At 40.8% G+C, this 14,337-nt stretch overlaps 1 protein-coding gene across 4 annotated transcripts in view; it reads left to right on the forward strand.

The window, feature by feature from the left end:
- The window catches only part of LOC124137487 (GRB2-associated-binding protein 1-like), a 77,178-nt gene that overhangs the window by 40,187 nt on the left and 22,654 nt on the right, over nucleotides 1–14,337 (forward strand). The window contains exon 1 of one of the 4 annotated variants that reach the window (XM_046503804.2): nucleotides 4,076–4,461. The exons of 2 other annotated variants lie outside the window; for them this stretch is intronic. In XM_046503804.2, the coding sequence (XP_046359760.2) occupies nucleotides 4,420–4,461 (42 nt within the window). In that variant the 5' untranslated portion in view covers nucleotides 4,076–4,419. Of the gene's footprint in view, nucleotides 1–4,075; nucleotides 4,462–11,860; nucleotides 12,190–14,337 lie in introns of those variants that run through there. One more of the 4 variants, XM_046503806.2, reaches the window with a different exon arrangement.

Below are 14,337 nucleotides of genomic sequence, written 5' to 3' on the forward strand. Positions count from 1 at the left end.
TGTAGACGGGGAGAAACAAGTCAGGTCTGTAGGAAAAGGTTGGGAATATTCTCAGAGTAGCTGGTGAGAAACAAGTCAGATCTTTAGGATAAGGTAGGGAATATTCTCAGTTTAGCCAGTGAGAAACAAGTCAGATCTGTAGCCGGTGAGAAATAAGTCAGATCTGTAGGAAAAGGTTGGGAATATTCTCAGAGTAGCTGGTGAAAAACAAGTCAAATCTGTAGGATAAGATAGGGAATATTCTCAGAGTAGCTGGTGAGAAACAAGTCAGATCTGTAGGATAAAGTAGCGAATATTTTCGGAGTCTCTGGTGAGAAACAAGTCAGATTTGTAGACGGGGAGAAACAAGTCAGGTCTGTAAGGTAAGGTAGGGAATATTATCACAGTTTACCAGTGAGAAAAAAGTCAGATCTGTAGGATAAGGTAGAGAATATTCTCAGTTTAGCCAGTGAAAAACAAGTCAGATCTGAAGCCGGTGAGAAATAAGTCAGATCTGTAGGATAAGGTAGGGAATATTCTCAGAGTAGCTGGTGAGAAACAAGTCAGATCCGAATGATAAGATAGGAAATATTCTCAGAGTAACCGGTGAGAAACAAGTCAGATCTGTAGGATAAGGTATCCAATATTTTCGGAGTCTCTGGTGAGAAACAAGTCAGATTTGTAGACGGGGAGAAACAAGTCAGGTCTGTAAGGTAAGGTTGGGAATATTATCACAGTTTACCAGTGAGAAAAAAGTCAGATCTGTAGGATAAGGTAGGGAATATTCTCAGTTTAGCCAGTGAAAAACAAGTCAGATCTGTAGCCGGTGAGAAATAAGTCAGATCTGAATGATAAGGTAGGGAATATTCTCAGAGTAACCGGTGAGAAACAAGTCAGATCTGAATGATAAGGTAGGGAATATTCTCAGTTTAGCCAGTGAAAAACAAGTCAGATCTGTAGCCGGTGAGAAATAAGTCAGATCTGTAGGATAAGGTAGGGAATATTCTCAGAGTAGCTGGTGAGAAACAAGTCAGATCTGAATGATAAGATAGGAAATATTCTCAGAGTAGCTGGTGAGAAACAAGTCAGATCTGAATGATAAGGTAGGGAATATTCTCAGAGTAACCGGTGAGAAACAAGTCAGATCTGAATGATAAGGTAGGGAATATTCTCAGAGTAACCGGTGAGAAACAAGTCAGATCTGAATGATAAGGTAGGGAATATTCTCAGAGTATCTGGTGAGAAACAAGTCAGATCTGAATGATAAGGTAGGGAATATTCTCAGAGTAGCTGGTGAGAAACAAGTCAGATCTGAATGATAAGGTAGGGAATATTCTCAGAGTAGCTGGTGAGAAACAAGTCAGATCTGAATGATAAGGTAGGGAATATTCTCAGAGTATGTGGTGAGAAACAAGCCAGATCTGAATGATAAGGTAGGGAATATTCTCAGAGTATCTGGTGAGAAACAAGCCAGATCTGTAGGATAAGGTAGGGAATATTCTCAGAGTAGCTGGTGAGAAACAAGCCAGATCTGTAGGATAAGGTAGGGAATATTCTCAGAGTAGCTGGTGAGAAACAAGCCAGATCTGTAGGATAAGGTAGGGAATATTCTCAGAGTAACCGGTGAGAAACAAGTCAGATCTGAATGATAAGGTAGGGAATATTCTCAGAGTAACCGGTGAGAAACAAGCCAGATCTGAATGATAAGGTAGGGAATATTCTCAGAGTAGCCTTTCCCTGCACAGTTTGACAACTTCATTCTGTACAGGAGGCTAGTCGCAAATAGTTTCGCTATTTTAATCACAGGAATTAGTTTCTAATTTCTGAAGTTCATAATTTCAATTCGACCCGTCACTTATGTAAATTTTGCCAACAAAATGAAAATATGCATGAGTTTGAAAAACGCAATATACAGGTAGTTTCCAAACGTATTGTGATATGTATTCATTAGTATTTCAAACTATTGTATACTGATAATACCGTGCACCTCTAGTAGGGTGAGGTGAGGTTTCATGTTGCATTTATATAGTGACGTGAATGCATTCATGTGAGTCGCTGGCCATATTAGTCTAGATTTATGCTGCTTTTATAGTTCTAGACAACTGAGATTCCAGTCCTATCCCATTTATGCCAATTGGCAGACAGGGCAGCAACAAGTACCATCTTTTAACATTTTGTGATATGCCGTGGCCAGGGGATCAAACCACCGACCTTCCGCTCTTCAATTACATGATGGCAGGTGTCTGTATTTGTTTATGGGTTATACTACTCTTACTTTGATGTATTTGATTGCAAGATAATGATTATTATACATGTACTGACAGAGCTACTTGTTTGTACCTAACAGTGATGGTTTTATGTCACGAAGGCCCAAACATTTGGCTAGTGTTCATGGCACAATACAGAAATAAAGGTCTTTCTCCTGTAATCATTTCACTGCACTTGCTTAGAGGAACATTAAGGGGGAAATAGAATCAGTTCAGTTGTCTCTTTTGATTCAAACTTTTTGCTGTATCATTAAAGAGATGATAATTCATTTTCTGATAAAGCCGTGTTTGATGAGATGTGGAATGACGGGACGCACGAGCGGGTTGTTTTGAATAAAGTTCCATGCAAAGATGATTTTCCAGTGAAGGCTGAACGGTGGAGAGAGTTGGACAATGATGTGTCGTTATGGTTACTGATGTGTGAACTGTAGCACCTGCTGGTGACGCTGGTCAGAGGTGAGGATGGCACAAGGAAGTGGTGGGGCATGGACGTGAGGCGGTGGGGTTGACACCAAGAGTTGGGTTGGCATGGACTGAGGTTGGGTGGGGGGTGGACCTGAGGGGGTGGCTTGATTGCATGAGATAGTGTGGCATGGACTGAGGTTGGGTGGGGCATGGACGTGAGGGGGGTGGGGTTGACACCAAGAGTTGGGTTGGCATTGATTGAGGTTGGGTGGGGCATGGACGTGAGGGGGGTGGGGTTGACACCAAGAGTTGGGTTGGCATGGACTGAGGTTGGGTGGGGCATGGACGTGAGGGGGGTGGGGTTGACACCAAGAGTTGGGTTGGCATGGACTGTGGTTGGGTGGGGCATGGACGTGAGGGGGGTGGGGTTGACAACAAGAGTTGGGTTGGCATGGACTGAGGTTGGGTGGGGGGGTGGACGTGAGGGGGGTGGCTTGATTGCATGAGATAGTGTGGCATGGACTGAGGTTGGGTGGGGCATGGACGTGAGGGGGTGGGGTTGACACCAAGAGTTGGGTTGGCATTGATTGAGGTTGGGTGGGGCATGGACGTGAGGGGGTGGGGTTGACACCAAGAGTTGGGTTGGCATTGATTGAGGTTGGGTGGGGCATGGACGTGAGGGGGTAGGGTTGAACATTAGTTAAAGATATTGGTCCCTAATGTTCCATTTTCAAGATACAGGATGTCCTGTTATTGAATACTGAAGCTAAAAGCCTTGATTTCTGTGACTGGAATGGTGGCCATCTTCAGGCTCCATTAATTGGCCCTGTTTGTTTGTTTGTTGTTTAATGCCACACCAGGCATTGTTCTGGCTATTTGTCTGTGGTCTTTAGATAATCGAGTCTGGACCAAACAATCCAGTGATTGACATCATGAGCATCGATCTATGCAATTGGGATACAAAATACATCAACCAAGGCAGAGATACCTTTTAAACACCTCTTATGACAAACATGTCAAGAGTAGACAAAATGGAGGTTAAATTGTACAATGTGATGTTTGCCTTCTTTCTTTTTTTGAAAAGAATTTAAATAAACATTTTAGAATTTTGGAATAGGATTTTTTGTCCAATTTCTTTTATTTATGACATGAATAAGACCTACTTGTTTTAATTTTTTGGTCCCTGATAAGAAAGATAAAAAGGGATTGATGCCCAGTGACCCACTGATTGACAATGTCATATTTAAACCCTTCCCTTAATGTCTCTGTAGTGGGGCTCAACACTACCTAACAGTTTCCACCGTGCCACGCAGTGCTGTACAACAGGGCAACACAAGCTGCAAGCCCGCTCCTCGGGAGCCCAGTCTGGTGGCAGCTGATTGGCTGAACTGTGATGTCATGTTGGGAGTATAAATACTGTGATATTTTTGTGTAGACCATGCGTTTGTTCAAGCAGAGAAACAGTCAAGCCTGTTAATAGCTTTTCTCTGTCCAGCTGACGTTCACACACACATTGTCAGTTGTAGAGGTGTAGAGAAGGCGGCATCTGAATAACTAGAGGATCTAGCCCTTGGCCTGAAATGTGTAAAACAAGATTCCACCTGTGGCATTAGTTCTAGCTGCAGGCTGTGGTACAGATTGCCAGAGTATCGTGCCAATCATTCCCAACTTGGAATGACACGGTGAAATTAGAAGTTGCGGAATTTTACAGTGTCATTTGGGTGTTTGTCAACCACCTCTTCCCTTCCGGATCTTCCATACAAGTTGAATGTGTTTTGGGTCGAGAATCACGCGTTCCAAGTGGTATAAGGTGAGATTAACATTTACGTAACATTTCTCCAAGACCCCCCTCCACTTACTCCCCCCCCAACCCCCAACTCTTGTTGATGCATTCCTACTTGGGGCGATTCGACTCCCAGATGTAGATGTGACTTGTTACAGAAATACAGTGTGTCTGTGTTACAGTGACCTTCATTTACTCATTGTGGTGTTGTGGTCATTATTGTAATTATGTCCACATCTGGGGCTTTGGGATATTATGGTCTTCATGTGTTTGTGAATTTACTGTTAACAACAAACACACTTAGCATGCTTAGTTCAGCGTTATGGTTGTGACATGCAGACTAAGTAAGAAGTTGTAATTTCCCATATAGTTTTTTCAATGAATTAATATTTATATAATGATATATGAAATTAGTTTTTGTTTATGACAAGTTTTGCAAAATCATGAAAGATAGTTTAAAACTTTATTAACAATTGTGAGATAATTTTAGAAATAATGTGACAGTGCGAAATAGTTCGTTTCCCAACGAGTACGATGCTGTTGATCTTATGCAGCTGGTCTAGAAATAGATCGTAAAGAAGATGTGGAATGCTAGAAATCTCAGTTGAGATTTGAAAAAATACTCTTAGTCAACATTTGTTTGTTAAATTCAGAAAAATAGAATGTATTATATCCATAATGAAATGAAAAGATTGTTATGACCTTGTGGTAGTAATTAGGCGAGTTCTAAGTACTGAGGTAAGGAGAAAGACTATACAACAATGACGAAGGTTACTAATTTCACATGTCTCTATTGCTTAATTAAGGAAATACTTGAGTTGTTAAAACTCAAAATCCTTTTCCCCTTGGAATTGTCAAGACTCTGTCAAGTATAACATGTCAACAGAAAGTGCTGCAGGATTTGGGGGGTTTAACCGTTGCAGGGTAAAGACATGGCCATTCCCTTTCACAAACATGTTGTCTCAGTCCTTCAGACATATCCTGTTGTTCAAACTAACTTTTTATGCACTTTGGATGAAAAAATATTTCAGGAACAGTTTTTGAGAAAGTGCATGATGTTCAGTAAGTCATTGTTCTTTGTGTTACTTTGGTGTGATAATGTTTCACCTTGAGTTGTATTGACATTGGCGGAAGACGGTGACTGCTGGGATAGCATAGAATCGCCTTTGATGAGAGTAACAAAATATACACTAAAACCCTGAGTGTGTTTAGGCCAGTAGGTAAGTTGGTTGGTTTGTTGTTTAACGCCGCACTCAGCAATATTCCAGCTATATGACGGCGTTCTGTAAATAATCGAGTCTGGACCAGACAATCCAGTGATTAATATCATGAGCATCGATCCACGCATTTGGGATCGATGACATGCATCAACCAAGTCAGCGGGCCTGACCACCCGATCCCGTTAGTCACCTTTCCCGACAAGCATAGTCATTTTTTACGGCAAGCATGGGTTGCTGAAGACCTATTCACAGGTCCCAGTAGGTAAGAAAGTTGTTTCAAGGTTCGACTCCCTTTCTTGGGGTTATTTGTTTTGGCATCATCATGTCTGTTCACAACTGGCTGGACTAGCCAAACCAGTGGTTGATATAATGAGTATTGTCCCCTGCATTAGGTAAGATGACACACAGACAGGGCACATGTTGTGACCACCAGATCTTGATTAAGTCAGATTTTGAAAGAAACATTGTGTACTGGGGTCTTTCTTTGTCACAGAAATGGCCCTGGGATAAATTTGCCTATGCATACCACCCATGCTTTTATTCCATAAATTCATTGATGTGAACATATATGCGGTTCTAAAATAATCAATCACAGATTTCATAATTGATCCCTATTAATCTGAAACTATCAAATCATTGATTGAATAGCACCAGATAAACCCAGCTTCTTTTTTAAAACGAAATGATTGATCCCTTTCAATCTGAAACTATCAAATCATCAATTCAACAGCACCAGATTAATCGAGCTACTTTTTAAAAACAATATAATTGATCCTTTTGAATCTGAAACTATCAAATCATCGATTGAACAGCACCACCTTAGCGCACCTACCTCATAAACAATTTCCACTTTTAACCTAGCTACTTTTTAAAAACGATATGATTGATTCCTTTGAATCTGAAACTATCAAATCATCGATTAAACAGCACCAGATTACTCCAGCTACTTTTAAAAAACAATATAATTAATCCTTTTGAATCTGAAACTATCAAATCATCGATTGAACAGCACCACCTTGGCGCACCCCTACTTCTTAAACAATTTCCACTATTGTGGCAATGACAAGTGAGACTGCACGTTCCAGCCTTGTATTACTCAACCGCAACCTGTAGGTGAGTGTTGAAGATAAACACAACAATATCCACCACTCCAGTGTGTGTTCTGGGCCCCTCCCTCACCCACACACCAACCAGCACAGGCCCCGATACCTTATCAACCTCAATAGCCACCTTGTCAGCGCTTTATCTAGTGGCTACACTACATGATATAGATTTGTAGGACACGCTAGGAGTGTGCTTAGCTTCTCTCACTGTCAGGTGGGTCTACTGTACGGGGTTTTCATATCCGCTTATTTCTTCGTTTTGTTTGACTTTTGTGAGTGTCAATTGAAATATGGGCTTGAAAAGTCTAGGTGCGTAGTTGTGAAATGTGGTTAATGCAGCTCTCTTGTACAGAATGATTTCAATGTTGTATTCAGTTGCCCAATTTGTTTTGTTTTTTTTCAAGTCAGAATTCGAAATATAACACAATAGAAATAAAGAGGTGATTTAGAAAATTTACCAAATTGTTTTGGTTAAACAGGCTGAAATAGTTTGACTTCCTAAGGTCATGCTTTTAAAAAAGATAATTGAAGCTAAACTGTGAAAAGTATTTGAAATATTTCCAGCAATTCAAATGTAATAACAGTGACAGAAAAATACATGCCTTAAAAAAACAAACACATAACCTTTGACAAGATAAAGGCCCATGCTTTTTTCAAACAAACCTTAACTAAGTATGTTCATGAATGTGACTTTCTGGTGGATTGTACAATGACAAGGTGGCCATTATGGGTCATTATCACAGCATCAAGGGTCAAGCAGAATTATTGGAAAATGAGCCTTAGTTGATACCCTATTACTGAGGAAGGGGAAAGGTTAGGTGGTACTTTGACACTTAAAATATATTGCCATTTGCAATACATCCTGAAATAAGTGATGTCTTTCTTGCTTCACTCGATGGATTCGGCAGCGGGGTAGTCTAGTGGTTAAGGCAGTTGGTCATCATGCCGGGTTTCAGGCTAAAGTTCTGTCATTAGGGGGGGTGGTGGGGTAGCCTTGAGGTTCGCTCATCACGTCGAAGACCTGGGTTCGATTCCCCACATGGGTACAATGTGTTAAGCCCATTTCTGGTGTCCCCCGTCGTGATTTTGCTGGAATATTGCTGAAAGCAGCGTAAAACCATACTCACTCACTCTGTGATTAGGTGATGAAGCCATATTTTGTTAGAATTATATTTTGCTACCGTGGTGCTATGGATGCAATGTGAAACAAACAATGTAATGGCGGTCTGGACCCAACAATCCAGTGATTGATATCCTTAGCATCGATCAGCGCAATTGGGATCGATGACATGCATCAACCAAGACCACCCAACCACCCGACCCCGTGAGTCGCCTCTTACGACAAGCATAGTCACCTTTTACGGCAAGCATGGGTTACTGAAGACCTATTCTACCCCCGGATCCTCACGGGTCCTCAATCCATTTAGTCGTCTCTAACGACAAGCATAGGTTGCTTGGGACCTGCAGCCTTACCTGGACCTCATTGGTAGAAACTAAGTTTGTAAATTAAGGGAACCTTGTCGCAACCCTGACGATAACAGATAAGGATTTGGGGGATGTAAGATTAAGACACAGTGGGAGATGCTCAGTAATAGGCGGAGCGCCCTTACATTCTAGAAGGAAATGTCCACCATGTTGTATCGGGATAAATGTACTAATCTCATACATACACTAATTTATTTAATTCTTTCATACAAGGTGACTTAAGCATTTGGGTGTCCAGACACACCCACTTGGTTGATTGGGTGTCAAGGCTTTCCCACTTGGTTGATTGGGTGTTCGGGCTCACTGACTTGGTTGATTGGGTGTCCAGACACACCCACTGGGTTGATTGGGTGTCAAGGCTCATCCACTTGGTTGATTGTGTGTTCGGGCTCACCCACTTGGTTGATTGGGTGTCCAGACACACCCACTTGGCTGATCGGGTTTCTGGACTCACCCACTTGGTTGATTGGGTGTTCAGGCTCACCCACTTGGCTGATTGGTTGTTCAAACTCACCTACTTGGCTGATTGGTTGTTCAAACTCACCTTCTTGGCTGATCGGGTGTCCAGACACACCCACTTGGCTGATCGGGTGTCCGGACTCACCCACTTGGTTGATTGGGTGTTCAGGCTCACCCACTTGGTTGATTGGGTTTTCAAACTCACCTACTTGGCTGATTGGTTGTTCAAACTCACCTACTTGGCTGATCGGGTGTCCAGACACACCCACTTGGCTGATCAGGTGTCCGGACTCACCCACTTGGTTGATTGGGTGTTCAGGCTCACCCACTTGGTTGATTGGGTTTTCAAACTCACCTACTTGGCTGATTGGTTGTTCAAACTCACCTACTTGGCTGATTGGTTGTTCAAACTCACCTACTTGGCTGATCGGGTGTCCGGACTCACCCACCTGGTTGATTGGGTGTCTGGACTCATTGTAACATCAATCACTGGTACATCTGGTTCAGACTCAATTGTTTACAGGCCGCTGTCATATTGCTGAATGAAGCTATTCAACATCAGTCTCATCAAAACATTTGTGAATTTGTTTACATTTGTTTGTCATCACGAGTTACAGGTGCCCTGTAAGGTGTTCAACGTGTCATGTCAATAACTAGGAATGTACAGCTTACATCATGTTGTGCTAGGGTGGAGTCGAATGATTACTTGATGGTTGTGAATGTCAACACCGTTATCAAGTGGAAGTGTTTGTTCTAAGGCCCTTTACACTCCGCTCATTTGATGTTATGTCTTTGTTTTGTTTATACAAACGACACACGAACAACAGTCACACTGCCCGTGAGCCAACGAGTTGTTACATCTGATTGCAAGACCCAGGGGTTGCATACGTGAAATTCATGCATACCTACGTGACTAAATAGTTAATTTAGAAATATTTTTCCATACTGGATACTGTGCAGGTGTGGTAGGGAAGTGTCGAGATAGCTGAAGAGAAATGTTGCATAAACAACTGATACGGAACAGGAGTTGCACAGGGTAAATAGTTGCCCCCTTCCTTCTAGCTGTTAGCTGAATTTTTTTTGTTAGTTAAAGTTTCAAAATGGTGACACTCTATTGCTATATTTCTTCTCTATTACATTAATTTGATCTTTGTTATCCAACTTTTACTTTTATGAAGTTTTATTTATTTTCCAAATTTTATGTAAGGTAAATCCATTACTGGTATTTAAATATCCTTGTCTCAAGTGTCTGTGGTGTTATTATAAAATATGTTTAATAGCATATTAACTTGTTATCAATTGTTGCTGTAAAGTTATATAGTTTTCCTAATTAGAATCTTTGAAAGATTGTGATATCAAAACTACAATACATGCAGTCACAGTAATACATTACATTTGATAACCATTGCCAGTGTGCAAGATGTAATAATATCTCAGCAAGTATGACATCAACTGTTTCACTGGATTCGAGTTTCCACACCACCTAATAAGTCACTCTAAATGGAATCGTCATCAAGTTTGTTCAGTTCAGATCGTCCCACAGATCCTGTATATGCAGTGTCACGTTATGACGTAAGCTATATTTACATTACGTTGTAGTCCGCAGTATTTATCTACTCCTGCAAAAGTTCTAGAAAACAAGCATGAACAAGGATGTGGGTTGATGGTTAAGTAATCATTTTAACCATAAAGATGAAACACTTGAGATTTTGATAAAACATTCACATCCTGAGCATTATTTGAAGTTTGACATATTCACTTATTACTATAAACTGTATAGCGAATCTTTCAAGTACATACCAATAAAACAATATCGTGTAACTGATGCTAGAGTTTGTTTACTTATATCTAATCATCAGTCACTGAATGTCAGTGTGGGAAAAAATAAACCAAGTGAAAACAACATATCGTTTGCAGAATAATCAGATTTGAGGGAGAGTTAACAGAGTGGATTTGTTTTGCTTTTGGGGCTTTTGTATTGTGGGGGTGGGAGTGTAACAGTTGCCATGGGAATGAGTGTTCCCCTGGATGGCTGTTCATTTGACCTTCACTGACCTTGACGGTGTCAAGAGTAGATGATCTACTCGTTTTGACCATCAAATAAACACTCCCCTTAAGTATACAGATTGTAGTTTGAAAGATTCAGTTGAGTGCCTACTGATTAAGATGCATGCAATTCTATGGCATAAAATTTAACAAATCACAATTCCCCAAAACACAGTATTGAAAAGGACAGAAGAAACTGATCTTTATCTTAAAGGTTTTGCTTAAAGTTTAGGTTTGTCATACAGAAGACCCAGGTTCAGTTCTAAATATGGTTAAAATGTGAAATCCATTTTAGGGACCGCTTCCATGGTGTAGTGGATAGAGTGTCTGACAGGCAAGCATTCGGCATTATGGGGATAAAACAAGAATTGGTTTGTTCAGAGTCCGTACACTGTGTCTGAGTAGGTTATCCATGTTAAACTGCAGCATTGTATCTCAACGGGCTAGCACTATAAAACCGTCATTAGTCCAGACTAGTAGTAGAGCAGCGACACTCATACATGCATTCATGATGCTGTAAAAGTGCAATAATCTGCGACGTCTCACCTCACCATACCTCACCTCACCTCACCTCACCTCACCTCACCTCACCTCACCTCACCTCACCTCACCCTTGGGCGGTTGGGTAGCCTGGTGATTAAAGCGTTCACTCGTCTCGCCCAAGATCCGGGTTCGATTCCCAACATGGGTACAATGTGCGAACCTTATTCTGGTGTCCCCTGCCGTGATATTGCTGGAATATTGCTAAAAGCTATGTTAAACCATACTCACTAAATAATTGTGTATCTAGAACATGCTAGAAGGTAAGAACGTCCTTTCAAGAATCAACAATTTGACAAACATTCTACCAATCCTCCATCATGCCTGTCACAACAACAAAAAAGCTCTTTTTCTTTGTATTCTCCATGATATGGCTGAAAAAGCACTCTCACTCTCTCTCACTCACTCACTCACTCACTCACTCACTCACTCACTCACTCACTCGCCCGTTTAAGAATAAACAATTTGCGTATCATTTGACCCACCAATCCTCCGTCATGCATGTCGCAGCAAAGGGAAAGTGTTCTCCTATGTGTATATATAGCACATACTTGCCTACCTGCTTGTCAGAGCTAACAACTGAGATGTACGCCTCATTACAAAGGCAATTACAACCTTTGTAGGTTCATTCATTGTTTGGACCAGTGTCGTGCTTGCAGTGCTTTGCCTTTGCAGCTGACCGCTGGTCAAGGATGTTAGCATCAAAGTGATTACATGTGTTGGTTATGAAGGCGAGGTTGTGTCGGAGTAATGAGTTTGTTCACGGCCTGAATGACAGTCAGGACAAACGGACTAATATTTGGAGAGCTGTATGTGCAGGTTGAGAGTACAGTGTTAAAGGGACTGTTGTAGCTTACTGTAATAAGTGTTGTGTTGGATGGCAGTTGGATGCAGCAGCGTTGGTTTGTAAACTGTTTTCACTCTTCACTGATTGATAAGACTTAATTTGTTTATGTTCACAGCTTGTTTTAAGTTTTGCTCCACTTTCACGATCATCCAGCCATATGGGGGCTTCTTGTAAGTAATTGCATCTGGACCAGACGATCCAGTGATCGTTATCATGAATCATGGTCTGACGTAGATTTGATGACACTATGGACCTATTAGAGAAACACTTTTTACAGTCATACATTACCAGCCTCGTCGTCGTCATCATCATCATCATCACTTTTCATTACTATTGGTCAAGAAATACCAGAAATATCTGGTCATATTGTTCAGAAACATGGGGTCATATAGGTCAAGAATTATATAATGGTGTGATATTGTTCAGATATATAGGGTCGACTTGTTTTGTTTTTGATCTTGTTCCTATCTTGTTTGTTCAACAAATACAAATGCAAATTGTCATGTCAGAAAAGTGACAGGAAAATCTAAGCATATCAGTTTTAAACCAACAGTGTTGTCTTCCATGTTATGTGTTGCAAAGCTGGATCTCCCCCCCCCCCCCCCCCCCCCCCCCCCCCGGGAACATTTATGTATACATTCCCACAGTCATCAAAATACAGACTGTAATGAATGTCAACATCGGCGACAGCGACAATTTAGTTTGTCAACTTTGTGTACACTCACCTTGACTCCGCCAATGCTGGCTACACATGGTGTACGTTTATTGCTACTCTGTCATCATGGTCATATGCGCAGCAAGTGTGCTGGCAAGAAATAGATCAAATTATTATCAAATGTTGAATTGAGAGAATCTTTGCTAACTGCTTTTAAAAAGAGATTCTTGTTGTCCCCGTTTGTTGAGAATTTCAAGAATAAATAAATTGCAAGTGATTCCATAGCATTTGATTGAGTAACCAAGCGACTTGGTGTGTTTTTATGCTCCCAAATCGGGGGGTGGGTGGGGGGTGGGGGTGAAGGCCACGCCCACCAGTGGACTACTGAAAGGTTGATGACCAAATGGGCGGGGCTTGTGTTGCATTAATGGGTTGAACGCTGGCACTGATTTCGTAAGTCTGTCTATATTTTCTTGTATGGTAATGATTAAATAAGCAGTCTGTGAAGTTTTTATTGTTGACATATCTATTTATGATAATCGACTCCAATTTGTTTTTGTTTTACACATTTTTTCAGCGTTAGACAATGGCATTAGTCCAACAGTCCTTGCCAAACTGCCCAATAGTTAAGGTATCATTAGGACTAGTAGAAATTTGCCATTTTTAAGGATATTGCTATGTGTTATCATTATAAGGACTTTATAGACTAAAACAGTTTCTATTGCTGCTTTTTACACACTAGTTATTATGTTTAACCTCCATAAATGCAAGGGGCCAAGGTGGCCAAGTCCTCTAAGGCGCCGTAATTCACTATGACTGTGGGTTCGAATCCTGGTTTGTCCTGATTTCTTCTCTAGGTTTGTCAGCACCACACCTGTGCTTGTGGGTTTCATCATAGTGATAAACGTCTGAGACCTGCATCACTTTGGGCTCCAACATTAGGCTGACACGCTGTGATATAACTGGAATAGTGTTCAAATTGGCGTTGAATGAAACTCGCTCACTCCACAAATGCAAAAATATTGAAGGCTGTTCTTAATGCTAATTACATGATTGGTTAGAGATATTCAAACCAAATCATTTGGTTGTATTACATAGTTTCTGAGGCACAATGGAAAACAACAAGAGTGAGGAGGAAAAGTAAATAGCTATGTGCCCATCAAACAAAAACTTTGACTAAAATGCAAGCAAAAAGATTTTTTATAGATATAATTCCAATCAAGCAAGTGCACAGTATTTAAATAATATTTTTTCAACTTTTTCAAAATTGTCAAGAAAAATGATTGAAGCATAATATGAAACGACGATTGTATAAATTCCTTTATTCTGGTTGCCTTAAGCGTACATCAAAGATACACAACGAAAGAGAAGGAAAAAACAGGTAGTCTGAAAAAACGAATGTTTTTTAATGTTTCTTGTTTTGTTTTCACAATTTTGTCGCTACTAACATGGAATTGATTTGTACACTATTCTTGTTACTTGCCTGACATGATCGTGACTAAGCCATTAGCTAGAGTTTAAGTTAATCTTTGGAAACATATCATTTTC

Source organism: Haliotis rufescens, unplaced genomic scaffold (assembly GCF_023055435.1).
Source record: "Haliotis rufescens isolate VD_foot unplaced genomic scaffold, xgHalRufe1.0.p SCAF_7, whole genome shotgun sequence".
Classification (NCBI taxonomy): Eukaryota; Metazoa; Mollusca; class Gastropoda; order Lepetellida; family Haliotidae; genus Haliotis; species Haliotis rufescens.